General features: G+C 40.4%; 1 protein-coding gene across 2 annotated transcripts in view; it reads right to left on the bottom strand.

Annotated features, from left to right (window-relative positions):
• The window catches only part of TMEM131 (transmembrane protein 131), a 110,301-nt gene that overhangs the window by 19,509 nt on the left and 63,006 nt on the right, over positions 1-27,786 (bottom strand). For both annotated transcript variants that reach the window (XM_015411202.1, XM_015411203.1), the window contains exons 9-31: positions 25,512-25,662; positions 25,367-25,423; positions 24,324-24,385; positions 20,047-20,155; positions 19,289-19,397; positions 18,663-18,816; positions 18,396-18,566; positions 16,704-16,814; positions 16,488-16,622; positions 15,460-15,564; positions 14,159-14,245; positions 11,399-11,551; positions 11,205-11,280; positions 11,014-11,131; positions 9,355-9,493; positions 9,151-9,260; positions 8,353-8,419; positions 7,107-7,258; positions 6,760-6,902; positions 6,079-6,265; positions 3,864-4,049; positions 2,607-2,765; positions 1,061-1,653 (exon numbers count right to left, since the gene is read on the bottom strand). In XM_015411202.1, the coding sequence (XP_015266688.1) occupies positions 1,061-1,653; positions 2,607-2,765; positions 3,864-4,049; positions 6,079-6,265; positions 6,760-6,902; positions 7,107-7,258; positions 8,353-8,419; positions 9,151-9,260; positions 9,355-9,493; positions 11,014-11,131; positions 11,205-11,280; positions 11,399-11,551; positions 14,159-14,245; positions 15,460-15,564; positions 16,488-16,622; positions 16,704-16,814; positions 18,396-18,566; positions 18,663-18,816; positions 19,289-19,397; positions 20,047-20,155; positions 24,324-24,385; positions 25,367-25,423; positions 25,512-25,662 (3,334 nt within the window). The remainder of the gene's footprint in view (positions 1-1,060; positions 1,654-2,606; positions 2,766-3,863; positions 4,050-6,078; positions 6,266-6,759; positions 6,903-7,106; positions 7,259-8,352; positions 8,420-9,150; positions 9,261-9,354; positions 9,494-11,013; positions 11,132-11,204; positions 11,281-11,398; positions 11,552-14,158; positions 14,246-15,459; positions 15,565-16,487; positions 16,623-16,703; positions 16,815-18,395; positions 18,567-18,662; positions 18,817-19,288; positions 19,398-20,046; positions 20,156-24,323; positions 24,386-25,366; positions 25,424-25,511; positions 25,663-27,786) is intronic.

Here is a 27,786-nt window from a genome sequence, read left to right as displayed (position 1 = left end):
AGGGTAGGTGCCGATGAGTCCTAGAGCCACCGATTGTCACTTCTGGGTTGTACCTGGAAGTGATGAAGTGATGTCACTGACATCACCCCTCCCCATCCTTCCCATTGGTTGCTCAGTTCGGCCCAGCAACCCTACTAAGTAAAGAAGCAGGACTGAACACACTGACCAGGACCAAACCTGAAGTGATTTACTGCATATGTTGAAGGAATCCAGGTGAACCTGCTTCCCCAATCAACACACAACAAGAAGTAGGGCATTTTCGCTAGTCTGACGGTCACAAGAATAGATTCCCTGTATACCTCTACCCTCTTTGCAAACAGATGTGGACAAAACACTCCCAAGTTACAGTTCTTGCAAACAGATGTGGACAAACCACTCCCAAGTTACAGTTCCTTTCAGGAACATTTCCTGATTCATTCTGTAAAGTAAGACATGATCCTCTGGCACAGAATTGTTGATTAGGCTTAACAAGAGTCGCACTGCTTGCAGAAATTAGTCTAAACCCATCCACATGAAAACACTTTAACAATATTGTTCCATCTGAACTTTTTTCTCCAAGTCCTCTCTAATCACATTTACTTTATGATGTACATTTTAGAAGCCGTTGCGACTGCAGCATCAAAAATAAAAGTAGCAACCACTTGTATTGTATTCTTGTATGCAAGAAACACTGAAGCACTTTGCAGCAAACATGACTGCCGCATAAAGCACAGCCTGCACCAACCTTCTGAGGCAGACAATCCTGAAAATGAAAGACCAGAAGTGTCCCCCCCACTACTTTGCATAAAAGCTAGCTGACACTTATCTCCCAACTTCATCAAGCAGCCAAGATTATTAGTGCCAAAGAAAAGATGCATATTAATTCGGAAAGTCTTAGTGAAATATGTATTCTGTAGAATTTTGTTCATCTATGCACATCTAAGAATGGTACAAAAGGAAAGATCTGATTAGAGAGGTGAAAGAGGAAGTGGATGTTCACTGAGCAACTGCAGCTTTATAGGCACACTTACATTTCTCCGAAAGAGAGAATTCATTGAGTAAAGCAGGAGTTTATTATTACCTTTATTTTTTGCTACTGGAGATGGGGGCTGCTCTGTAAACACATCTGGGGAAGGGGATTCTGGGTGATCAAAGTCTTTGTCCATGGTTTCTATAAGACCAGCAAGGTCAGAGTCCTCTGAGCTGTGCCTTGTGTTGCTGACACACTCTGAATGTGAAGGGCTGGGAAGCTGCAACTGTGTCAGGGGATTTTCAGTCTGCTGATCTTGTGGCTGAGGCACTGTTGGTGGCGGTGGTGACTGTTGCTCTAGTAAGACTGGAGCATGCTGCTGGTTTGATTGCTGACTTTGCTTTGCCCCCCTGGATTTCCTGCTTGCTGCATGATTCTGAGTTGCAGCACTGGAGTCCAGGAAGAGGGAACCTGCTCTGTTCACTGACTGCGCAGATCCTGTCTGCGTGGAAGTCCTGCTAGCAACATTGGGACTGTTTTTAAACTTCACAGTCTCGGCCTCAACTGAATTTCTATTGCTGTGTAGGTTTGCTGTTGAATTGCATTGCTTATGGCTCCCTGCATTGGATCGTGATGAGGAACTGCCTGGTCCATAGATTCCTCTGGAGGAGCTGTGGTTAGAATCTGATCCAAGTGCATTCAAGCTGGAAGGAAAAAAAGTAGGTTTAGATGGCTTGTCGGGCAAATCCTTAGCAAGATGGGAGCTATGCCTTTAAGCAGAAATTAAAACTTACTTTACAGAGATAGTAAGAGCTGATTTAAACAGACAATGGATTTAAAGGTGGCATTAACCCTGTATACTAGCTTCAAGAGACAAAAAGTTTATTTTTCTAAAGAATGATGGAATGGGCCTACCAGAACCTGCCCTCAAAGAATTATTACACAGACGAGACAAACAAAATTCATATTCAGCCCAATTTTCAAATACTTTGTGAAGTTACATACACTCTACCATTCCATGCCATCATCCTTCCCAGATCCACTTTCTCCCTTTATAACCCATTCTTCATTAATGCATTCTTCTGTGTAACCTCAGCTATTCCACCTATTTAGGATTATGTAGTAGTTTTCCTGAAGTTCTAAGAGTTACTTCTGTATATTACTTTTTAAGCCCTAAAACACAGACACTTAAGTAGAACGCACATGCAAACTATGCCTAAGGATGGCAAGTTTATGCACAAGCTGAAGCTTTTCCTGGCAGGAACTGAGATTTACTTGCATGTAAACCATTTGCCAATTTTACCCTTACATATTTCGTACTGAAACTGCTTCACAGTACAAAATCCAACATATATGAAGCAGCAATATTTGGCAGGATATTGGATATATACTGCGATACCCTTTTGGGAGGAAGGGACTTCTGCTTGAAATTTATGTTCTGCTTTTCAGCAACTAAATCTGTCATATTTTTCAAGATAATACAGCCTGAATGGCCATTTTGCATCAATTTTTTGCGTATTTAAATCCCACGGGACATTTTTCCTGCACTTGCACTCTGCTTAAATTACTATGACATCAGCTGCTTCCTTTATTAAACTGACCTATACTGGTGGGAATGGCTACTTTGAAAACACCCAGTTCACAAGCAAGGGCTTACTTTCCATCAGATGAAATTCCAACTATTCTCCTGAGATCAAATGGCCTTCCCATATCAAAGGGAGGATTAGATGCCTCAGAGAACAGTTGCCTTCTGAATGGCTCCCAAATTCCTTGAGCTTCTAGATAGGCTGTTCCGATGACTAAAAGGAAGAGCGCACTGCAAGAGACAAGACAAATATCAGTGGTTTTGCAGTCTTAAGTGTTGAAAATAAAAGGAAGCCCATCACTTGCTGGCTAACCAAGAGTAGCAACACTCCGCCCTCATCCCAAGTACAGTTGACCTGTACACTATTAATATGTGCATATGCACCTATTACTGGATGCGCAGTTAAAACCGAAAAGCAAGCTTTAACACTGGCTCTCAGGAACAAGATTAAAACAGTAAACAAGACTATGTAACTTGTCAGCTGTTGGGCCTTGGGCAGTGGCAAGCTGCCATGAAAGCTGAATTCCCAAGTCAGGGGACTCCCAGCAGAGAAAGGTTTAATCAGTCAGCAAGTAGTACACAAATTTAGGATCGGTTTCTCCTAGGAGTTTCCCAGTCAACTAGGTCTGCTGAAATTGGATATGCAGCAAGAAACTGGATCTCCTATAACCTTGTCCCAACTCCTCCCTAACTCATTTGTAGACAGTTCTTAAAGTAATCAGATGCTTGCCTTCTCACCCTGAAGATCACTTACTAGCAGGTCTCCTTGCTTGGCACATGGCTTTGCACCAGGAGTTAACACCGCAAAATCTATCGCTTTTTTATCCTGCTCTTCCTCTAAGGAGCTCAGGGTGGCAGACTTAATATCAATACCGTAACTGTAAAAGAACTGTTGTGGACATGAGGCTTCAGAGCTCTTCACGACTAAGACCACCAGGGTTGATGGCTGGACAAGAGGGACCAATGAGTTCATTCAGGCATTTATCCGTACTTTTATCCCTACTGTCTCCCATTGACTGCTGGTTTCCACTGTTCCTCTGAGGTATAAGTAAACTCCCAGCACATGTGGATGGATACACAAACACACACGCTTACAGTTTTCCAGGGAGTGCTGGTCTAGCATTTGAACTGCCTGGTTCAGCATTGGTCATAGACATTCCTGACAACATGAGCTTCTGGACATCACAATTATTAGTGCCACACCAAAAGGAACACCCCCATGCCCAAACAGTAATATGAAATCTCGTGTCTAACAGAAAACAGCATATTTCCTCGTGTTTCATTTGTGGCCTAGTAACGGTGTTTCATGCAGATATGAGACAGAAGTACCTCATTATTCCTGAGACAATTATGTACAGTGCCAGCTCCCAGTTGGGCCTGGGCAGGGCTTCTGCACAAGTTGCTAACATATGATAGGGAAGGGATGCATTTAAGATGAATACAAATTCAGAGCCTCCTGATGTAGTTAACTTCAGTTCACGAATGACTCTGGAAGTAGTGAAATCTGGTGTAAACCTGTAAAGTGAAGGAGAATAGGTACATTCTTTAACTAGTGTACCACTGACTCAGGTGTTCAGCTTATGCAATAGTAACCATAGGGTTCATTATCACCCCCATCTTATCCTCCACAGGTGAACAACAAATTATTTAGTTATTAAATTTCTAGATCACCCTCCCCTGTACATCAAAACAAGACACAATAATAAATTAAATACACAAATTAAAAGGAATAAAATACAGCAGATAAGTTTGGGGTTTTACTTCTTTTACTGTGTACTGGTCAATGACTATAATAAATTTACTTACTTACAGCAGATGCAACAATTAGCCTAATTAGATGGCGCTTGGCAACTTCAAATTGTGCCGCTGCTCCATGGGGAGAGACGAGAAGCAGGAGTGACAGAACAGGCGTGCCAGACCAGATGGAAGCCGTCGCTGCCCTCAACCCAACGCCTGGCGGGACATCTCTGCCTTACGGGCCCTGCAGAACTGCATTAAGTCCCACAGGGCCCAAAATGCCTTGGCTCTGGTTGAGGACAGCCGGATGTCTCTCGGGCCAGGGATCACCAATAAGTTCTTATCTGCAGAGTGCAGTGCTCTTCGGGGGGGGGGGGTATACCAGGAGAGGTGCTCCCAAAGATACGTGGGTCCCAGACCGCTCGGGGCCTTAAAGGTTAGCACCAAAACCTTGAACCTGATCCGGTACTCCACCTAGAGTATTGCCTTTATTGCCGCTGTGTAATGAGGATTTCATGTGCCTTTTTTGCCACTGCTTACCTTGATTCTTTTAAAACTAATTGCTGCTACATTTTTCTATACTTCAGGTTTTCTCTACTGCTGTTTATTAATCTTAATGGTGATGACCACCTATTTACACATTGTTTTGACACTGTTTTTACTGAATTTGTTGCGACAGGGTCCAAGCTTCAGAACGGGCCTGAAGACAAATTTATGTTTTCTACTGACTTGGAAAATAAACCATATTATTTTCACCCATGAGGAATCAGGTCATTGTGTGCGTTCACCTGCCGCTAGTTTAAACTAATACTGTAGTTATATGACAATGGGAAGACACAGACGTGGGTATGAACAACTAACATTGTTTAGTATTTTATTTGACATTAAGTGATATGACGATTCCACTCATAGTCATCAATTTATGAAATTTTGTTGAAACGGGCACACCATGCCTGATGGTACAAACAAACGTATGAACAAACCTACAGTATCAAGGTAGCACCCTCCAGTGTCGCAACAACCAGCGCTGTTGGGAAATTCATGTTGAGATGCAAAAGCCAAATCAGATTTGACAGTCACTTATTCAAACACTGCAAATAAATACTTACCTTTACTCTTGGCTGCCTACAAAAAATGTTTGTGGGTAGAGTAGGCTGAAGAGTACATAATAAATTAGTGGACATGGTGCTTGGAGTTTTGTGATCAGAATTTCATGCTTCTTTTAAAAATGCAGTTATCACATGGGTGGAGGCATTCTGATTTGGACCCCACTGCATGGATGCACGAAAAGCGAGTTTTAATCCTTCACCCCGGGGCCTTTTCATTACCTGAAACCAGTCGCTGTCCAGTGAAAATGGCAATGGAGAAGACTTAAGACTCCCACCCCTACACAATGTGGACCTGATCAGAATCAAGCCCTCATGCCCCTAATAACTGTATTTTCAATCATGGAACTCGCAGCAGGTCTCCTAGTTCAGCCTTAAATGACAAACTACCTTTGGATACAGAGCTTCCGTTTAACCATTATGCTTAGCAGCTGTTGACAAGAGCAGGACTTCATGACTTTTGTTCCTCACTGGGTTAGCATAATGATTGCCATTTACATAATCTGTACTAACAATTTTACACATTTCCTTTTTTAGATGAAGGTTACTTTCTAATATTTAAGCCACCTGAGCAGGGCTCTGCAGAGGTAGCATATAAATTTCCTAAACAATTGTTTAATATAATTATGGAAATAGGCATTCTAACCCCACCTCCCGGCATAAGTTAAAAAGGTGTCCATCTTTAACATAAGCAAACTTACAGTATGACAATGTCTTTAGAGGCATTGGCGCTTAGTGCAAATTCTTGACAGTTAACTACTTTAAATCCATATCCTTCACATAAATATCCACTGATTTCCATGGATTTTATGTTAACTTGAAGCTGCCCTGTGTTCTCCACTCTGAATGTCCTTTTCAAGGTAAAATTTGGTTCCTTTAATTTAGTTTCTGAAACAAAAGAATTCAGATTAGAGTCTGATAATGCAATATGTTAGTTTAATAAGGACAGGCATCAGCACAACTCCAATAGTTCTTCAAAAATCTACTCTGGTTTCCCTCTCACTCGCTCCCTCCTCAGGCCCATGCAATAATTCATACATAATAGATCTTGTTGGAGTGAAAGTAACTTATTTAATTACATTGCTATTCTGCCTTATCTCTTCAGATTCAAGACAGCTAATCATGCAACAGGAGGTTGCAAAGACAAAGTGTAATAGTCCCATCATCAAGGTCAAAATGCACAGATTAAAAACAGATTCCCCCCCCCCCCAAATATACAGGTCAAAAACACAGAGAATTTTTTAAAAAATAAACCAACAATAATGCGGCCAAATCTGCCTCACCCTCCACCCCATGGTTTCTGGAATAAAACTCTCTCACATGCCGTCTTAGTGTAGCGAGTGAAGGCACCCACCCTCTGCATCCCCCTCTTTCACACTCACTTTCAGTACAATCTTTTAGTAAGGCTTCAGTGATTTTGAAGCGCAATGAGCTTCCTGGGCCAGGTGGCTTCCCTGCAACTTTCAAGCTCTCGGTTGTTCCTTGTCCTTTAACCATTATAGCATCTATCACAGTCAAATTATTTCTGTAGGGGGGGAAAAAATCAAAGAACTATTACTAAATGAATGAGCATATTCATGTTTCTAACAATTCGACAATGCTAAATTGTAATGTGCCTCACTCGTCTATGCTTAGTTTTGAAGAGACGGCTTTCATTCTAGCATTTCAACTGATGTGACTGAGCTCCTAAGTAAAGTGTAAGTCAAACAATTTCAGAGGCATACTGTACCTGACAATTATTAGTGACGATACGGTTTTATTAAGAACTGGAGTAAATTTGACTCTGACAAATTTCTTCTCACCAGGCTTTAAAATCACATTTAAAACCAGCTGCCGTGACAATCCCTCTGCATATCCTGTGGAGCTCTGCAAAGTCTGGCCCTTAACCAAGGAACACAACATTTTAAAGTGAGTAAGCTTGTTTAACTTTCCCATCACAACATTTATGGATAGCTTAAATGCTGTATATTTAAAGGTGTTATACTTTTCCTCAACTGACTGAAGCAAAGCAATGCTTCCCTGTACTGGGCGCTTTTACAGAGTAACAAACAAGACAGAACCCTCCCCCAAGGAGCTTACAATCCGAATTTAGATACCGAGAGGAAAATGAAATTCCATTAACTGGAGGCATGAGCAATTAATGGTGTGAATCTATGCACTTCTTGGGTACATTAAGGTGAACACACATGAAGCTGCCTTGTATTGAATCAGACCAATGGTCATCAAGGTCAGTACTATCTACTCAAACTGACAGCATTTCTCCTCAGACTCAGGCAGAGGTCTTTCACATCACCTACTGCCCGGTCCTTTTCAACTGGAGATGCCGGGGATTGAACCTGGGACCTTCTGTATGCCAAGCACATGCTCTACTACTGAGCCACAGCCCCTCCCCAAGGTGTTTTAAGTGCGTTCCTAAAAAAAATGTGATTAAGGAGCAATGTTCCCTCTAAGCTGAGATAGTGTGAGCTAGCTCACCGTTTTTTAGCTTCCAGCTCATGCATTTTTTGTCTTAGCTCAGGAAGGATGGCTCCAGAGCAAACTAATTTATGCATCAGCCAAATCGCTCACTCACTGCTTTAATGCCAGTAGCTCACAAATTTTTGCTCACAAGACTCCGCAGCTTAGAGGGAGCATTGCTAAGGAGTTATGATAGCAGATACATGTTACAGTACTTCTCTGGGAGCTAGTAGTGGTAGGTGCACTTGGCTACCTCAGAATGTGCACATTTCCCTGTGCCCAGGCTACTTTGTATACTGCAAGTTTATTTATACCTTTAATACCTTACTACAGTCAATGGCCAGCAGTATATGCATGCTACAGATGGAGGTGGGGGAGAGAAGCTGAGACCTTGTGACCTGCCTCAGGCTATTCAGAGAGTTTACAGACACAAGTCAATGCTTTCAACTTACTATACTACATCGGCTCCACATTAAGATCTGGATAAAACAAAACTAGGTTGATAAAAAGTTACTTACACAGTTTCTAGAGACTTGAAATTCTAGTGTCCTCAGATCGAAACTTGCTGGCTTACTCAAATTGAACCTGAAAATAACAACAAACATTAGTAAGGCCTAGTTGTGAATTTTGGAAATACCATGCATCAATATTTTGATTAATATTCTGTAGAACTACCTTGCTGGGTTAAAAAAATCACAGGCTTTTTTGTCAGCACGGAATACAGCTATTACAAAAGCTAAGTGTAATATCATATAATGTATAATAGTAGTAGTATAATAAATGGATGCTTGCAAAGCTGGTCTTTCAGCCAGACATTCCAAACAAAAAACATTTAAACCTAAGGCTGAAACTAGAAAGAACAGTGGCAGAACCATCTTTCAGCTGCAGAAGGTGGTGGTGGTGGTTTAAGATTTGAGAGCAATGGGGAAATGAAGTGACCCATCCCTCCCATGAAACCTGTTTCTTTGAGATGCTTTTCTCACCACGGGTCTCCAGAACCAGAAGTGAGCCCAGCCAGAGAACAAGTGTGGAGAGAGGCAAGAGATTCAATGCCATTTGGGCATGTGCCAGTTTTTCCTTTACATCTTCCCCACCTACACACTTGTCTTGCACATGACTGGGGCAGACCCCTCAAATCAACTTCAGGGCCTACGCCCTCCACATATTGTTCATCCACAGACACAGCCTCTTTTTGCATCCATTCAAGGTCTCATCTCTCTGATGCAGCTGATTAGGCTGCTTTCATGGATTTTAAAAGCAGCATGGATTTTTGGCAGCCAATTCGTGGAAGTCTTTGTACTGTGACCACCACTTACCTGTCTATTAGCTTATCGACAAAGACTGATGGGTTGGAATACAGTGCTATGGGAAGAAACTGAACAAAAACAGGAAGATCTGATGGATTTTCTAGAAGAATTTCTTCCTCCTAGAGGAACAAAATTAAATTGAGATGTAATATTCCAGTGTAGGAAATTTTTCCAGCCTTTTGTTAGTACTGCGTTAACATGAGCAAGACTTACAGACGAACTGTTTGTGTTGGTAAGGGAGAAATCCAAATAGCGCGTTGAACCAATTAAGGAGGGCCAGACCAATTCTGCTGTGATTTTGGATGCCACAGCCTTCTGTAGATCAGTGTCTACTTCAAACACAGCACTTAATCTAGATGAATGACATAATTCAGCATAAAAAAAACCTTGGAAAATATTTCATGCATACAGAAATTATAGACAGTCATCTTCAACACTCAATGAAACATTCATTTAAAAAAATTCTTTCATCTCCATATTCTGCATGTGGTTGATCTGTGAAGACTGACAGGTGGGAGAGCCACAACTAACACCAAAAGAAAATGGGGTTTTGCCAATTGCCAAACGTATACATGCTTAAATCACTTTCTAAAGTAATCCGAGTATCTGAAGGATGCTGCATCAGTTCATGTTTTCAGGGAAATTAAATGTCTTAAGGTGATGCCTTAGACAGTTTTTACGCCTTAGTTTTTTGTCTATATTGTTTTCCAGTTCTATAGTTTTAGTGCATTGCTTATTGGAGGTCTTGCTGTGGGTTTGAATTGATCTTTATTTTTTGTAATCTGCTTTGAGCCTCAGCGAGAAAAGACATACTATAAATGAAGTAAATGACATTTAAGGACATTGTTCAGGCTCCAGACCTAGTTGAGAAAGAATCAACAAGAGTCTTCTTGGAATTCAGACACAGAGGTCATCAGGCCAAGTAAAAGTTGTTACTCATGTGATCAGTTTGCAGAAACCACGATGTCATGTGTAGGCAGAGTCACCACCACTAATAACTGCCTTTCCTGTCATACTGAACCAGTGCTCTAGATGCTTCTACAAAATGGTGTCCATACCCTACACAACCTTCAAAAAGTGATCCAGAATTCAATGACCATAAGCCCAATATACATATATGGAAGTATTTACAATATCTCCTCAGTGCACCAAAATCCAGTTTGTTTAAACACACAAGAGCTTACTTCTCGTAATACCATGAACAATTTTAAGAAGAAGGTGCCTTGGGCCACCACCAACTCATGGTGTCCCCATCCATGGGACGTTCCAGGCACGAGATGAGCATAGGTGGTTTGCCACTGCTTTCCTCCACGTAGTAGCCCCAGTCTTCCCTGGGGGTCTCCCATCCAAGTACTGACCATGGCTGACCCTGCTGAGCTCTCAAGTCCAAGGAGCTTGGGCCAAACTGGGCCAGTCAGGCTGCTGAACAATTTTAAAGAAGAATACAAATGTTTCCCCTCAGCCATGAGGGCAATTTGCAGTAAACTAAGGTTTTTCCTTCAGTTGCCACAGTTGCACCCCAAGTTCTTTTGTCACTAATCTCATTTGGGGAGCTTATGAATTCCTCCATTGCCTACTCTTAGAACATAGATCCAAGTGGGTAGCCATTTTGGTCTGAAGCAGCAGAACAAAGTTTGAGTCCAGTGGCACCTGTAAGACCGACAAAGTTTTATTCAATTTTATTCAATTTTTTATTGAATAAAACTTTGTTGGTCTTAAAGGTACCACTGGACTCAAACTTTATTCTACTCTTAGAACAGTTTCTCTTTCTATGTTTGCCCACCACTTGTAATCAAGTACTACAGATTTACTATTTTAAACAAGCCCAGTGGCAACAACAAAAAAAAAAATTAGGACTGAAAATGTACTCACTGATGGCCTGAGTGATCTCTTATTCCAATCCATTCTTTGAATAAACTCTCATGCAAATCCCAATCTGAATCCCATGCGTCTTCTTGCATAGACATACTATGTTGCAATTTTGATTCAGCTAGAAAAGAGACAGTCATTTTCAATACTTAGACTACCCAAAAAGCTAAACACCAGAAATTAAAAATACTTACATTTACTCAGAAAAGGCAATCCGACATAGCAGTGATTCCCACACTGTAAACCAGGGTCAAAATACACATTTGCTATCTGAAAAATAGTACAACACAAATTGAATTAAACAAAACTTTCTTAGGACTGCAAAAAATTGTGAGATTTATATACTCAAGAAGAACTGTTTAATAATGGGTAAATTCCAAGCTCAAACCTTGGATTTTTTCCCTGGCTCCAAATCTTCCTTGTTACTTCTTAATCTCTTGTAATAAAACCGGACATCTTCAGAGAGCGAACGGATCTGTTGTATTTTCACTTTTTGCGAGAAAGAGCTCATGATACTTAAACTCTGATGAACTGTCTTGCTCTAAAGGAAAAAGAGGGAATATTGCATTGCTTTCCATATGCATATTTACACCCACAGTGTCCTAGTACTACAGCTGTTAAGTTGCTTTGTGTATAGGAACATCTAGAAAACAATATTTTCTTCCAGTCTTTGTCATTCAGGTCTTTCCAACACAGAAATGTCTGATTATTCAACATATTCTAACCATGATTCAAGCTGAAGAAATATTCATGCAAATGTTGTGTAGTCAACAGGAAAACTTCCTATACTTTTTGTACAAATGCTGGAAAAAGGTGATCGTTGAGCATACTCAGTGCAGGCAGATTATAGCTGGGAACATTTGGAAATCATTTTACTTGTTGTAATTTTTATGCTCTGTGTGACTGGTTGTAACCGCCTTTGACCAAATACAATAAATATGCAAGCAGGGGTAACAGCGGCTTGAGGTGGCATTAATCAGCCATAAAATGATATGAAAGGGGAGTTAAAAGACTCCTCTTCCCCCACACCTTTCTCTCACAAAAAATATAATAAAATCCCCAGTGGCTACATTTGGGGGAGGAACTTTTAAAATAATAAGAGCTACACATCGTATGTGGTTCTTCACTAAGATAGGACTCTGGAAACTAGTGGTCTTGTGACTTAGCGTTGCTTTACAGGCAAAACAGTGGCTTGGATCCAGCTTTGTTTATCATGGCCTTTGCTTGTAGAATGGGTCTTTGCCTCTCTTCCTTACTTGCTATAACCATCTGTGGGGGTGGGTGGGAGAATCCTTGGTATAGAATGAAGTGCAAAAAGCAGCCATAGGAATTCCTATGATTTCCTCCTTCCCACTACAGACCCCTTCATGCCACATGCCATGCCATTCTAGAAGCCCCTGACTCTCAAGAAAGTGAAGGTGGCAAAGATCCATTCCATGAGCAAAAACCACTCAGTTCTTTAGAGCTAAGCCTTTGTTTCCAGTGCAGAAATACTATGGGCTAAAGCCACTCCAGCAAAAGTCATTCATATTCAAGGATACCTTTGTGCTTTGTACTGAACCCATCCACTTTGTTCAACGTCACCTCCCATTGTATCTGAAGTTCACACTATACCAAACCAAGTAAGTGCAGTGTGGGTCACTTGCGCCATCTTTTTCCTCCAACACCTCACAATTACCACAAACTGACTTTATTAATCCAGTACTACAGAAAAACGTGTCTATTGTTTTTCATGACAAAAAAATCCAGTGTGCATAGTTCAATGCTGAAAGTTAAACAGTAATGTTTTAAAGCTTCTAAAATATGTAAGATTCTACATTCAGAATTAGTTTACTTTAAATATCTACTTAAGACTGATGGAACATAGAGAAGAAGAGTGAACAACTGCTGAAGGCTTAGTCTCAGGAAGTATTACTCCTACCCTATGATGCTATCTTGGCCTTGGAACAGGGATACGGTGTATGGCTATGCTAATACTCTATGCAAGACAATACACTTCACTTTTTCCTTCCAATAGAAGCAGTAGATGCTTAAGAATATAATTAAGATGTTTTCTACATTAATGCAGCAAAAACAGGTACCTGACTTGGAAAAGGGCATTATATAAACCTGTTAAACTGTCTCACATAAATATCCTGTTCTGAACATAGCCGACAGAGTTCTTCCATCACAGGATGATACTTAGTATAAAAGAACCATTAGATCCAGGATCCCACTGTTTTACATCTTTGTTAGCAAAAAGGAGTTTAGCAGATATCGAACATGATTAAATTTGTTTTAAGCAACTCCAGAGAATTAATGCAAAACTGTGGATGATCATAGAGCAGAAGCCTTTCATTTCGGAAAGGGGCAATAGCTTTGGAATATCTGATACTATGGAAGCTGTCTTCTAATAAATCAGGCCATTGGTCTATCTGGGTCAATACTGTCTACTCTGACTGGCAGTGGCTTGCCAAGGTCTCAGAGGTCATCTCCATCGCCTCCTAACTGACGTGTTTAACTGAAGGTGCCAGGGACTGAACCCAGGTCCTTCTGCCCACAAAGCAGATGGTCCACCACTGGGTTGTGGCTCCTCCTGATGAGGTAAAAAAATGACTGATACGGGTTTTGATTATTTGTGGCTAAATATTCTTCTGACACAACTTCTTATGAATACATGGAACTAATTTAGATGCTTTCAACTACTCTGATAAGTGGCTCAAAAGTAGCAGTCAAGAAACTATCCTCAATATCCATACCCTGACTTGTTCCACTGAGAATTGCAGGATAATCAATAGAGCAACTAGCCTCCTTAGAAAAAAATAACATGTTTCATTTTTCAGCAGCAGTTGCTCATGAAGTCATGAGACATCTGAAGTGCTTGGCAGAGCTAAAATTTAATAGTTCTAATCTCTAAGACTGATACAATTACTCTTCAGATAAGCCTCAATAACAAACCAACTTTAGGGAATACACAGCAGCTCTGCGCCAAAGGGCTCTTCATGCTACTGCTGGGAAGAGAATAAGAACTCCGGCAGCATTGGCAAAGAACTTGTTAACTGAGTTTGCTCTCTGTCCCTTTTACAGACTATTAAAAAATAATTCAAGAAAATGGCCAGGAATAAGCAAAAAGGAATTGTTAGAAAATATTCCAAATAAATTATCTTACGGGAAAAGAAGGTGGAAGGAAGATATGTTTTGGGGAACAGGTAAGTGAGCCCACAGCAATTACAGCCTTCACAGGAATGGTTAAAATCTGTGGAAAGGGGGGGAAAAAGCAGTTTAGAGGCAACAGTCAAGAGGATTCATCTACAAATTTTAAATCCTGTTTTTGTTGCTAGCAGTACAATTCCTCAAACCTTTTCTGAAGAAGTGTGCATACCCATGAAAACTTATACCCAGAAAAAAACTTTGCAGGTCTTAAAGGTGCCACTGGACTCAAACTTTATTCTTTTTAAAACTCAGTTTTACAAAATGAGTGCTGAAGAAGACGAAGCCAGTTTGGTGTAGTGGTTAAGTGCGCGGACTCTAATCTGGGAGAACCAGGTTTGATTCCTCACTCCTCCACTTGTACCTGGTGATGTGACCTTGGGTCAGTCACAAGCTCCGGCACAGCTGTCCTTGAAAAAGAGCAGTTTGTGTCAGAGTTCTCTCACCCCACCCACCTCACAGGGTGTCTGTTGTGGGGAGGGGAAGGGAAAGGAGTTTGTAAGCCGCTCTGAGACTCCAAGTGAAGGGTGGGGTATAAATCCAATCTCTTCTTCTTCTTTATTTCCTGCTTTTCTCTCCAGTGGGGACCCAAAATGGCTTACAACACTGATCTCCTCTCCTCTAGTTTAGCCTTACAACCACCAACCTGTGAGGTAAGTTAGGCCAAGAGTGTGTAATTGGTTCAAGGTCACCCAGTAAGGCTTTTATGGAAGAGTGTGGATTCAAACCTGGGTCTCCCAGGTCCTAGTCCAACAATCTAACCATTGCACCACAATTATATATGCCCCCCCCCTAAGTTTTAAAGAGAGACTGGAGCTATGAACAGACAACAGATCTTTCTACAAATCTGAAAGAAGTCCTAGATTTACTGGAAAATGCAAAAAAAATTTTTTTAAAAACCACACACAGCAACACCCCCAAAACACTGGGGGGGTTAACCTTTCCCCCAAATAACAGAAGTTGACAATGGCATGGCATTCTCAGATACCAATTTGGGTAAGGTACAGGATCAATTTGCATAAGGCAAATTCAATAGACACACCAAATTAAAATACTGATCAAACAGCTTCTAGTTCTGAAGCTTCCTGAAAGGTTACCTATTTACTAATGCATACATTCCAAAAATATACACAGTAGACAAAGCTAAACAAAACCAGAAATCGTTATCAAAATACAACAGCTAACAACTGCATTTCTTTCATTTGAATCCTACTTCCAGTTGTATCACTATTGTTTGTGACTGATATAGTTCAGGAGTACCTCATAATCTGTTATGATCTGTATTGCACCATCATGAATTCCTTCAAGTTCTTTTGGTAACAGTCTTACTCTGAATACAGTATATGAACTGGGCATCAATGTTACCTGTAACACAGAAATATATACATTAGTTTCATTTGCTTTATCCCACAGTCTTCTGATGTATCACAAAGGGTCACATCAATAGTTATCTTAAAAGGATTCTATACCAAAACGCACAGAACAAACAGAAGTCTAGTGACATCTCAAAGACTAGCAAGATTTTATTCCAGCATAACCGTTTGTGGATTAAAGACCTCTTCAACAGATGAGCAAACTTCATCAGATACAAACTAGTCCACAAAAGGTTGTGCTAGAATAAGACCTTGTTTAGTCTTTAAGGTGCCACTAAAGTCCAGTTTATTTTTGCAGCAACAGACTAGCCTCTCAAATTAGTAACACAAAATGTCATTTATATAGTATTTGTCAATGTGGGAAATGCTCTGTACTTTTTACTTTAACAATTTAAACATCCCACTGTTTGCCTTTATTCACTTTTCACAATGGAACAACGAGGGCCCTAAGATAGTGACTAGGCAAAGACTAACAACTACTTCAAATGCTATGAAAGCAGTTGCTACATATCTGTTTATTTTAAGTCTTCATGAGGTTCTTTTATCACTTGTTTTTTAAACTGTACATATATACATACTGCAGGCAGCTCAGCACTATAAAGTGAGAAGAAGAGATATCCATCTCCATAAATAGGGGTACTCCTTTGTGATGACTTTAGTAAATTACTTTGTGTAGGCTTTCTAAATGCACAGGAATTGCCTGTTGAGGATACGCACTTACTTTTAGCCTTTTGCCACTGGACGTCAGGCATGCAGTGTGATCCTATGTACTTTTACCTAGGAGTCATGCACTGAACTAAATGGCACTTGCTCTTAAGTGTGCTTAGATTGCAGGCTCAGCAATATAGTTAGCGCCTTTAGTCCATATGCTGTACACAACTAGTATTTGGAGCACCAAGAAAGCTTGTTACTTACTGACGTTTGATCCAAAGCAGTGGCTTTTTCCAGATCTGGAAGATTTGCGATTATTGTCGTTCTGTTGCCTTTTGCAGCAGCCAGGAGTTCTATGATCAAGCCATCTCCTATCACATGCCAGCTTTTTATAGCCAGCTTGGAAAAGATGGAACAGTTTCAGTAACAAAAATTGCTGCCATTTAAATGTCAAAAAGAACATTTTAAAAATCTTTTTACCTGAATTGGATTGCTGTTAATGATTGCAAACAAAATGCTATTTGTTTCTGTGGCACTTAAGATGCCAAAATCTATGATCCGCTCTTCAGGTTTTGGGGGCAACACAAAATACTAGAAAAACAGAAGATTTTCTTCATTAATGATAGCTGAAATATGAGAAGTCTATTTTTAAGTCAGTAGAATGTTCTTGATTATGTAACTGCTGGTAGAAAAACAATCATCAATCTGCAACAGGAAATATCTTAGGATGCTTCAAGACATCAATGTGCTCAACTCTGCTAGTCATAAATGTGCACACGCAACACAAGAACTACATGGAAAATGCAGATTTCCCCTCTCCCCTCCCCTCTATAACATCTGGATGAGTAGTTCATGTCTAGCTTCAAGTGTGCAGAGTGCCAGGCATGCAAAGAGTGCCACAAGTGGTGCGAAAAGGCAGTACCTGTGAGATCTGTTCACTGGTATAACCCAACTGAGATGAATAAGAATTGTATAAAGGACAAAACAGACTCCTATGAAGCTCCCCATCTTAATGGGGATCAAGCAGAAAAATCTGAGTGGATTTTGTCCAGTGCTAATTAATGATGGGTAGGGTGCCTTTGGATTTCCCAGTTTAGGCATCAAGATATCTTAGACAGGCAGATAACTGAACAACAGGAAATCAAACCATTACAAACTTGGGTTCAGTTTCTGTTCAGATTAATCAGTATTTTTAAAGCTTGCAGTTCAGTTCCTGCAAAAAAGCTGACAGCTTAGAAGACTAGGTTCAGATGGCTTTTAAGAAAAGGTCCAGAGAAATCTACCAAGGGCAGGTCTGCCAAAGTCTTCTACGCATAATAGCTAAAACAGAAGCTAAACAGAGGCAGAATCATCAAGACACACACTTCAAAAACTATAATATAGCTTTCATCATGCCCTGCTTGGTATGCCACAGAGGCAACCGCTTGGTTGGCTGCTGCTGGAAAGAAAAGCTGGACTTCACAAATCTAGAAAAGGGTAGATACATTTTCATTTTACAGGGATGAGAAACTTTGGATAAAACAATCCAAATACGGACCAAAACTTAAGTGGGTCTTGCTTTTGATCCTACACAGATAACCAAACAACACTGAAGTATTATAGTACCAAGTCTGTATTATAGTACCAAGTAGTAACAAGAAGTTTTCCATACAAAAGCTACGGATGTCTGAGAAATTCACGGTCTGTTTTCACCCGAAGCAAATTGATTCTTGTAATTCTTGCATTCCGGAGTACACTAGCAGAAAGTCAGTCCATTCTGATTGTTAATTTATTCACACAGCTCATTATTTGGGAAATAACTCTTCCAGAACTTTTTTTTTTAAATTGTCCTTTGGCATAAGCAGCCTGAGGTCAAAAGAAGGGGAAATACCACCACCACCACCGCATAAGGGTGTGTACACACATACACTTCCTGGAAAAGTTTGTTTCTATACAAACTACCCAAAATCAAAGGAGAAAGAAGTAATTTTTCACGCACCTTCAAGACAATATCTTGATTTTGATCAACTTCTTTTTAACCAGACTTTTATTTTTTACATTTAGATTGGGTTTGTGTGGTTACTATTTTAAATTCAGCTCTGGCTCAGTTTAGTGTTCAGCATGTATCATGCAGAAATAATCATACATGTTGTACTTTTAAAACAGAAATTTTTAAAGAAGTCTAATACTTACATCTAAAAATCCAGTGTATGCTCGTACAGGTAGATGAAATTTAGAAGCATTGGTAATGAGCAAAATATTGTTATCAATATGAAGAGATGATAAGGAAGCCACAAAATGAAGTGTGAAAATATATCTGGATTTATTAGGTGGAATTAAAACTGGTTTGCTGAAGTTGTGTACCTAGGTTAGTGAAAAAATACAATCAAAGTCAACATCGAATCCAATTTATGTAACATTTAACAGTAACAAAATATCCTAATATATTATTGGACTTACTTTAAATATTAGTTTGATTTCTTCGGGTAGCGTTATGTCATGAATGAGGACTGCAAAATTGAATGTGTTCGTTAAATAGATTGGTCTTTCTACAGAGTCCGCTGGATTGTCACGGATATGAAATAATGTGGCCGCTTGATCAAACCCTAAGTACCTATTTCAAAAGAAGAAAGTCATAAAAACCGGAGATTTGCATTAACAAACAATAAAAAGAAGTGAATGGTCAGGCAATACCAAAACAGACCATGCGTTCATTCAAGCTCTTGTTTATCCAGCCTCATGAACACCTTTGTTTGCTTAAAGCCTAGTTTGCAGTTTTGTACCTGCCCATTCCTGATTTTAGCTGTTAGCGAGAGTAAATCCAATACAACCCAAACTCTCTTACCCTGTGCACCCCCTACCTTGCTCAAATCAGAAGTTTATCTTTAAAGCTAGAATAGGTTAAGTTAAAGAAGAAAATATAGCTAACCAAAATCTACTATATTTTTATTCCTGTTGACAGTGAGGTCTTGTTTGGAAGCCTTTTTATAGCTATTGACAACCATGCGAGTGGCTAGTTATAAATCTGTAGAAATTTTATAAATGTAAAACTGTATTTTTCCAAATCCATTACAATGCAATCTTACCCATCTAATACTTCTGCTTGATAAGGAATTTCAAGTTTTGAATAACTCTTCTCTTTTGCTTTAACTGTTATTTTTCCTGAAAACTGTAGCGGTCGTTTTGCTTTTGATGCTATATATAGGAAAAAGCATAAACAGTATTATTATGTGCACATAAACTATACCTATATTTTAATATAGTAACATAATCACTGTTAAAACCTTCAGTTGATGGAAGACCCATTCAACAGTGGAACCACTTTGACAACTTTTATGACAGCAGGCTATCCAACTAAAACGTTAGAACTTAACCAGACCTTAAGTCTGAAGCTTGAACGCAGGGCTGCCTTAAAACAGTGGTTGCTTGTTTAGCCTAAACAGTTTCAACAATACTCTTTCACTAGTATTCGTTAAAAGAAGATGGAGCTCTCAATAAAGTGCCAACATAATATCTTCTTCTCTTATCTTTACCATTGAACAAACACTGAATGGCAAGGTTAAACAATATGGAGCTTCATAAAATTTAAAATGGAGCCAGAGAGGCAGAGAAATCTTTGCTTTACAAGGAAAAAATATATTACTGTAGTTTGTAAGTTACTCTACCAACAACTGTTTGCAAAAGGGAAGCATGCATGTATTTAAACTTGCTATCACTAGATTTTACAAAAATACTAGCTACACAAATAGCATCCACACACAAGTATATGAGGGGGGGAGGCAGATTTTCAAAAATGATTTTTATCTTTCTCCTATTTAAATGGTTAGGCAACATCAGTACTTACCATCAAAACTAATACTTGCAACTTTGGTATATTTATTTTCAGAAGCTCGCAATGTAATTGGCTTGAAATGTATGGTGATAGCTTCATTTTGTGGTGTGGGTCTAACACTCTAGAAAAGAAGCAGGATTGTTATTTAGCTAAATATCAACCAACTACATCTAGAAAAATGTGGTTTGAAAAATACTGATTTAAAAAAAATGAAGCTTATTATAAAATAATTAAAATACAGTGGAAAGTAATTAGAACATCATTATATGCAGGGGTCATTTCGTACAAAAAGAGCTAGGGGAACTCATTAGCATAACTCATTAGCATATGCCACACCCCCTGACATCAGGGGCCCGGTGGTGGACCTGCAAGGCCAGCAGGAGTGCGAGGAAGCCCCGCCAAGGCCCTCCCTGGCCCCAGGCAGGCAGGGGTGGGGAGAGGCAGGGAGGAAGCAACTTACCCTCCCTCTTCTCCTGCCTCCCCCTGGCTGAATGAGGGCCGGAAGCGGGGCGGCCGGAAGCAGGGGGTGGGGCTTCATCATGTGCTCCGCCCCCCTGCACCTCAACCTGGGGGGACTGCGTTCCCCCACGTTCCCCCCCGAAATGACCTCTGATTATATGTCATAAATAATGGGTTCATATAAAAATGCAATTCACAGAAATATATTTAACTGTAACAGTTCAGAACATTTAGTAGACCTTCAATCCATTTTCTGAGTTCTAGAATGTTTTACGAAAAAGGTAGTATCATTATTGTGAAAATTTCTATTTGCACCTAAAGAGTGCTTACAGCTTTCAAAATTACATCAACAGAATATCACAACTAACAAAGTTGCATTTACTAATGATAAAATAAAAAGGTGACAAGAATCTTGCCATAGGCCTATCCATAGAATTTTATAAAACTGATATTCATGTTGTCTCAATGTTCCACCATATGGAGATCCTCTGTACGAGGGAAGAAAACACACAACACCTACCACATTTAATTTTATTCCTACCCCCCCATACCAACTCTTTCCATCAGAAGGTAAGCAAAAACAACTGAAAGTTAGGCAAAACCGTGTAGGATAAAATGCAAAAAGCTGTTTAAAAGACAACTTCCAAAAGAGATGCTTAAGCATGAGCACCAGACTTCTCCTGAAGAATTAATATTCAGGGAGGAAAAACAATCCTCAAAGATCCACACAAACAATTTCAGCTTGGTTATGGATCTTCTGTTGTACATTGTGCGTTTTAAGTGCTATAATGGAAGGGTAACCACTGTGTTTTTATCAATGCAGCACAGCTTAATATTAAGGGGTACTCATCATAAAGTAAACATAAAGCCTTCAGGCACAGAAACAGAAGGGTTATAAACAGGCATATGGACATTTGAATATTTTAAAAGAAAAAAGGCAAGAAAGAAAGGCTCTGCAGGCCTACATATAAAAGTTAGTACAGATATTACAACTATTGTAATTGGCAGCTGTAATATTAGAGTATTGACGAGATGTAGCTCTCCAACTAACTAACTTAGATGCCTGCTATATATAGTCTTGGCCTTTTCCTATGACATTAGGGTGAAGTTTGAAACGGGCTTCGGGCTTCTTCCTTGCATCTAGCCTATGTTGGAACAAACTAGGAGATACATACCCCTGCTCTCAACCCACCATGTTTATATGGAAATGAGAGGAAATATTTCAGCCACCAAATGATTCCATCAGATACCTCTCCAATACACTTAAAATGCAGAATGCCCAGCAGAACCAGTGCATGTACAGAGTGCCCCAAATAAGGTGCCCCCCCATCCTCCACTATTTTCAATGGAGGAAAAAAGAAAGCATTTAAGGGAACGCACTAGGTCAGTGGTGGCGAACCTATGGCACGGGTGCCAAAGGTGGCACTCTGAGCCCTCTCTGCGGGCACGCGTGCCATCGCCCCAACCAGGCCCAGACCATCATTAAAGTGTCAAATTCTCTGCCAAATAATTTGAAGTAAATGAAAGCATTTGGGATTGCTTTCCTTACTTTGTTTGGATCATCTTAAGTTAATGTATGAGTTGTTTTTTCTAAAGTAAAACCTCAGTATTCAGGTAGAATTGCCGTGTTGGCACTTTGTGATAAATACGTGGGCTTTGGGTTGCAGTTTGGGCACTCGGTCTCTAAAAGGTTCGCCATCACTGCATTAGGTTTTGCTGGGCACTAGTACATTGTACCGGTACTGCTTGGCACTCTGTACATGCACTGGCTATGCTGGGCTTGGAACCCCCCCTTGCTTGGATTTGTTGAGCTGGCGTTGCCACAGTGACACTGGTTCTGCTGGGCACACAGTACATGCACTGGCTGTGCAAGGCTTGCAACCTTCCCCCTCTTTGCTTGGATTTTTGAGCTGGCATTGCCACAGTAGCACTGGTTCTGCAAAAATGCTCCCCCCCCTCAGTTTCTACTGCAGAAACTCTCCGGTTTGACATCAGTCCCTGCTTTTTTGCTGTCCCCTTTGGGGGCTCATAGAATTGGACCCCTGGTCCAAACTTTTTGAAACTTGGGGCATCTTTTGAGTAGAGACACTAGAAGTTACGCTGAAAATTTGGTGCCTCTACCTCAACCTAAAAAACAGACACACACACCCAAGACCTCCAGATAGATTCCCCATTATAGCCTATGGGGATCATTGACTATAATGGTCCTCATAGACTATAATGGAGCATAAGGCATTTAAAGGTGTTGCGATCCCTTTAAATGCATTTGTGAAGCTGCAGCTTCACCCAGAACACTGTTTAGAGTGAGTGGATGCTTTAAACACTGTTTAACTGTGGCTATCCTGTTTTCTGGGGTAATCCTGAATTTTTTTCAGGATTATCTGGGACTGGCTATGATCGATAGCCAAAAATACACCCCCCTCTATAATCCATCTGAAAGAATAGCCAATAAATAGTGATAAGGTATTTTCCAGCTATTTTTCGGCTTGGATAGAGCAGAGTGCACACCCCAAGAAAGAACAGACCAGACACGTCAGTTTATGAAAGATCTTGTTAAGGCTAAGAGTTTCCTGCAGAGAAAGAACAAGTATCAGCTAGCGTCCACTGATTATGTTTATATGAGGTGGTCTGTAAGCTATAACCTTTTGCATATAAGGAGGATGATTTTACTTTGATAGATACCAGACTTTGTGGGATGTGCTTTAGTGCCTTTGAGCATGAGCCATCTTTAAACTGCTTTTCATTTGGTTTATTAAAGTTAGCTAGGATCAGAGGACACATATTAGTGCAAACTACAAGAAACAGCCCACCACTGCTACCCATAGGTGTTCAGCGTTGGATGATCATGTTGGGAAGTTTAAAGTGTTTAAGAAGAGACTGATAATAAGCAACTGGAATTTTACTCAAGAGCATCCAACAGTGCAATCCTGAACTGAATGACACCCTTCTAAATCCAATGATGTCATTAAGCTTAGTAGGGTGTAACTCTGGATGGGAATGCACTGCAAGCCTTGTGTGTGTATACATTTTAAATCACTGCACTGCATGACAGGTTTTCGTGAACATAATTAACATGCACTCATGTACTTGTAAATGGATTTTTGAAGGCACTGACTAGTTACTTGTGCACTTTTCAAGTCATCTCCCCTGAAGGACTCATCTGAAAGCAAAATGACCATTTTGGAATTCCATGGAATTTAGTGTGCTGAAGCTGATTGTTTTTACTTTAAGGTAGTACCAGAACAGCAATTGTTTAAATCGTTTAATTACAGGTCCAAAGTAATAATTAAGGATGACTATGAAAAATTAGAGCCTGGTTGATTGCAAACAACTGTTCCAAACTGACTTCTAAAAAGTGCCTCCTTGAATAGAAAGTTGAGGAATACAAAGCTGAGGAATACAAACAGAGGAGGGGAAACTGGGAAGTTTCAGCTACACCAGACTGCAGTCTCTTTTCTTAATTTAAAGTTTATTACAAGTTTATAAAACTCCTGTGCCAGCTCACTCCCCCACCCATCTGTGCTAAAACAGCAAGGAGAAAGATCATAGTCTCTTGCTGTCATTCTAGTCACAGAGGTTTGTTTTGCCACCACAGCACCCAATGCTGACAAGTTTCCTCTTTGAAACCAGGCAAGATTACATCAAAAGAGGCAGCCAAGTCCACCTGGAGAAGATGAACTACACCCTCCAATGAGATTAAGTTATATACTGAGCCGAGAGGGAGATCAGATTTCCAGATTTCTTTGACACCTAATGCACTTATGTTATTGCAGATGCATAGAAGAAATGAAAATATGATGAGACTGTTAAATTGAAGAGGCAGTACTCACAGTTATCGGTACATCCTTTGTTCCTGAATTTAACAAGTGTAGATTTAAAATTTTTGGCAGATCTGTTAAAATACAATTAAAAATGGACTAAGGCATGAATTACACAAAATGAAATCTATTCAAATTGCTGCTGTATATTTTATTTCTGTCCTCTAATGTTTAAGGTTACTTCTTGCCAGTTACGAAAGGAAAGCCATTATTTTATACACAGATTTAAGAATCCCTCTAGTCTTATTCTTGCCTGTATGGGCTAAACAGATGTTGAACATCAGCTACCTACCATCACTTATATCAGCCTAATATTACAGTTCTGTTCCAAAGCTCCACAACTTCTCTAGTATGCACAGGGAGCTCCAGAGTGTCTAAGCTCAGTACTTGGTTCTCTCTGGGTAAACTGGGTGTGTGAGTGATCCCTTACATTAAGGAGCCCCTGGATTAAAGTAAAGAGTTATAAACATAGGCCTCAGATGCAAAGGTGTCTTACACTGCCAATGCAAAACAGAGCACATTTTTAATTAAATTCAAATAATTAACCATTTATAGCATACAATGAGTTCTTAAACTATGTGGTTCTTTCCTGGCCAACACATTACAGGAGTCTTCAGATATAAGCCTTTAAGACATATCCCACTCCCAGCCCTGCACAGAGTAATGCAGTACTGCTGAAGAAAATGTACTTTAAAAGCTTTGCGGCTTGAGTTCCTTAATTATTTATACTGGAAATTAAGTAAGGAATCATGGGAATGCCCATCCATAGTGATCTTACAATCAAAGCAGTCAGGAGCAGTCTGAGGTTGTGTTTATTATGAGTTCTGTTATGTTTGCAATATGAACTCATTTCTTTTTTGTACAACACCCCCCCCCCCAAAAAAGATACACAGTCCAAGAATATTCTGGTAAGTATAGATTATATGCTATCAAACCTTCTCTCACCCCCACCCCCAGTTTCTTCCATGAAAAGTCTAAAGATACAGAAGAAACAGAACTGGGGTCTCTTTTTATCCAGTTTTTGTGAAGTAAGGTGTATTACATATATGACTCACCATGTGTTCTCAATGTACCAAAATCTAGCATTTCTGTTGATGAATAAATTCCAGGGGCTTTAAAAGACAAAGAACAGAATGAGTATTTAACCTCTACTGCACTACAGGAAAAAACTGAGCAGATGAACTATTAAACTGTACAAACCTGTTGTGACTTCTACCTCTACTGGAAGAATAATAAACTCTGTGCTGTCTGAGGCATTTGTTTTTATTCGAATGAAAGCTGTGTAATTATCTGCTTCTCTTGAAGAAAAACTGGCTCTCATAACACCTTTAGTTTCATATGGAGGAATTTCCTATTGAAACAGACAACGATACAAAATTATTGTACCTGTACAAGTCTAATAAACCCATCTATTATACAACTAAAGTATTCAGCATAATTTTGTGGTTTAGGTTCATTGCTTTAAAACGTTGAGATGGAAGCTGATTTCTCAACCTGTTTCCAAAATGTACACATACACAACTAGTTCAGAATCAAACCTGAGGATTATTCAGACAGAAATGCCAGGAGACAAGAAACAGAAACTTTCCAAGGTAAGCTGAGCTAATTTTGTTGCCAATACTCCTATTCAAGCACATTTAAGTTTTATCACCTATATCTGGATAATGGCAACCACATAAAAACAGCACTTTCAGTTTTCCCCAGGATTGTTCACAAAGGCACACAAATGAGTGTATACGCACACACACACGCACACATTCTCACACATGATCCACTCTCCAAACACAGCTGTATGGTTTTTCTTTCACTGCATTCAATCTTTCTGAAAACCCTACACGTTTAATTATACCCAAGAGAATACAACAATTAAGGAAGTAAAATTTGCTATTATTCAAGGAGGGGGGGGAGAAAGAATAAAGGGACCACACGTCATTCTCCATAAAACGACACGCATTACACCCCAATCAAGAACACTTTTAGCAATAAGCCAATGGGCAGGATGGATTCTGCCCTCCCCTCAGTGTCTCATACTGCAGCTCCTCTACTTTCTCCCAGCGAACGACTATCATTTACTGCTATAACAGACAGTAATGGAAAGCATTTGGAGACACTTGGAGTAAAATCTATTCTCCCTCCTCCCATAGGAAGAGCTGAATCAACCCTGTCACAGCCAGTCCATCAGTTCCATATTGCTAAATGTCAAGCAGGGCAAAAATAAAGAGAAGAGAGAGAGCTTAAGTGGGAAATAGTTTTATATCTGCTGGAGTACGATTCTGGCACACTGTCAGAACAAGGGACAATACTGAACATACCGGTGGGCTAGACAACAAGGCCCAAGGCTTCACTTCACTTGTGAATGCTTCCTGGAGTTCACAAACAGATCCCACAGTAGTGAGGCTTGGGTTCTAACACGCAGCCTTGACTCATATCAATCACATTACACGGATTAGCAGGTGAGAAAGGGGGAGGATTTCTGTTCTGCTTGAATCCCGATCAACTGAGTCTACACTTTAATATCCAAGCACAAGCCTGTACATAAAGAGTAGAGGAACTGCCATTGTCCCAAAATACGCTACTTGCTTCCTGTTCTGCTGGATGGCTGCACACCCAATTAGGGCCCTCAATGCAGCAAACAATCAAAAAGACAATAAAATCAACTTTATTTATTTAAACGGGCTCAGGGCGGCTTACACAGGGGCATAAGCCTATACATATAATAAAACAATATAAAACAGTAAAACCATTAAATCACAACAAACAAACAAAGTGCTCCATGCAGACAAGATGGTCTCTGAGGATGGTAGCAATAATTTCATTAGGGTGAAACTGTCCTGTCGATGGTCCAAGCCAGTCCAGCAGCATCAGTGCCATGCAAATTTATGGCCGTTCTTCCGGGGACCACTCCCAACCCCGTTGCTTCAGTGGTGGTAGTAGTAGAAGTGGCGGCCCCTATATAAAAGCCTGGCGGAAGAGCTCCGTCTTGCAGGCCCTGCGGAACTGCATAAAGTGCCGCAGGGCCCTGATCTCCTCCGGGAGCTCGTTCCACCAGGTGGGGCCGCCACTGAAAAAGATCTGGCCCTGGTCACAGAAAGCTTTACCTCCTGGGGGCCTGGAATCACCAGGCGATTTTGCGTCCCCGACCGAAGTGCTCTTGGGGGTATGTATGGGGAAAGGCGGTCCCTCAGGTAGGTCGGACCCTGGCCATATAGGGCTTTAAAGGTAAGAACCAGCACTTTGAAGCGGATCCGGTATGCTATTGAAGCCAGTGCAATGCTTTCAGCCCAGGCTGGATGTGCTCCCATTTGGGGAGACCCATCAACAGCCTGGAGGCCGCATTCTGCACTAGCTGCCGCTTCCGGATCTGCGACAAGGGCAGCCCCATGTAGAGAGCGTTACAATAGTCCAGGCTTGAGGTGACCATCGCATGGATCACTGTAGCCAGGTCATCGCGGTCGAGGAAGGGAACCAACTGCTG

The sequence above is a fragment of the Gekko japonicus genome, unplaced genomic scaffold (assembly GCF_001447785.1).
Source record: "Gekko japonicus isolate JY-2015 unplaced genomic scaffold, Gekko_japonicus_V1.1 scaffold1123, whole genome shotgun sequence".
In the NCBI taxonomy this organism is placed as follows: Eukaryota; Metazoa; Chordata; class Lepidosauria; order Squamata; family Gekkonidae; genus Gekko; species Gekko japonicus.
Note: the sequence above shows the minus strand (reverse complement) of the source record. Positions and strands in the feature narration are given on the sequence as shown.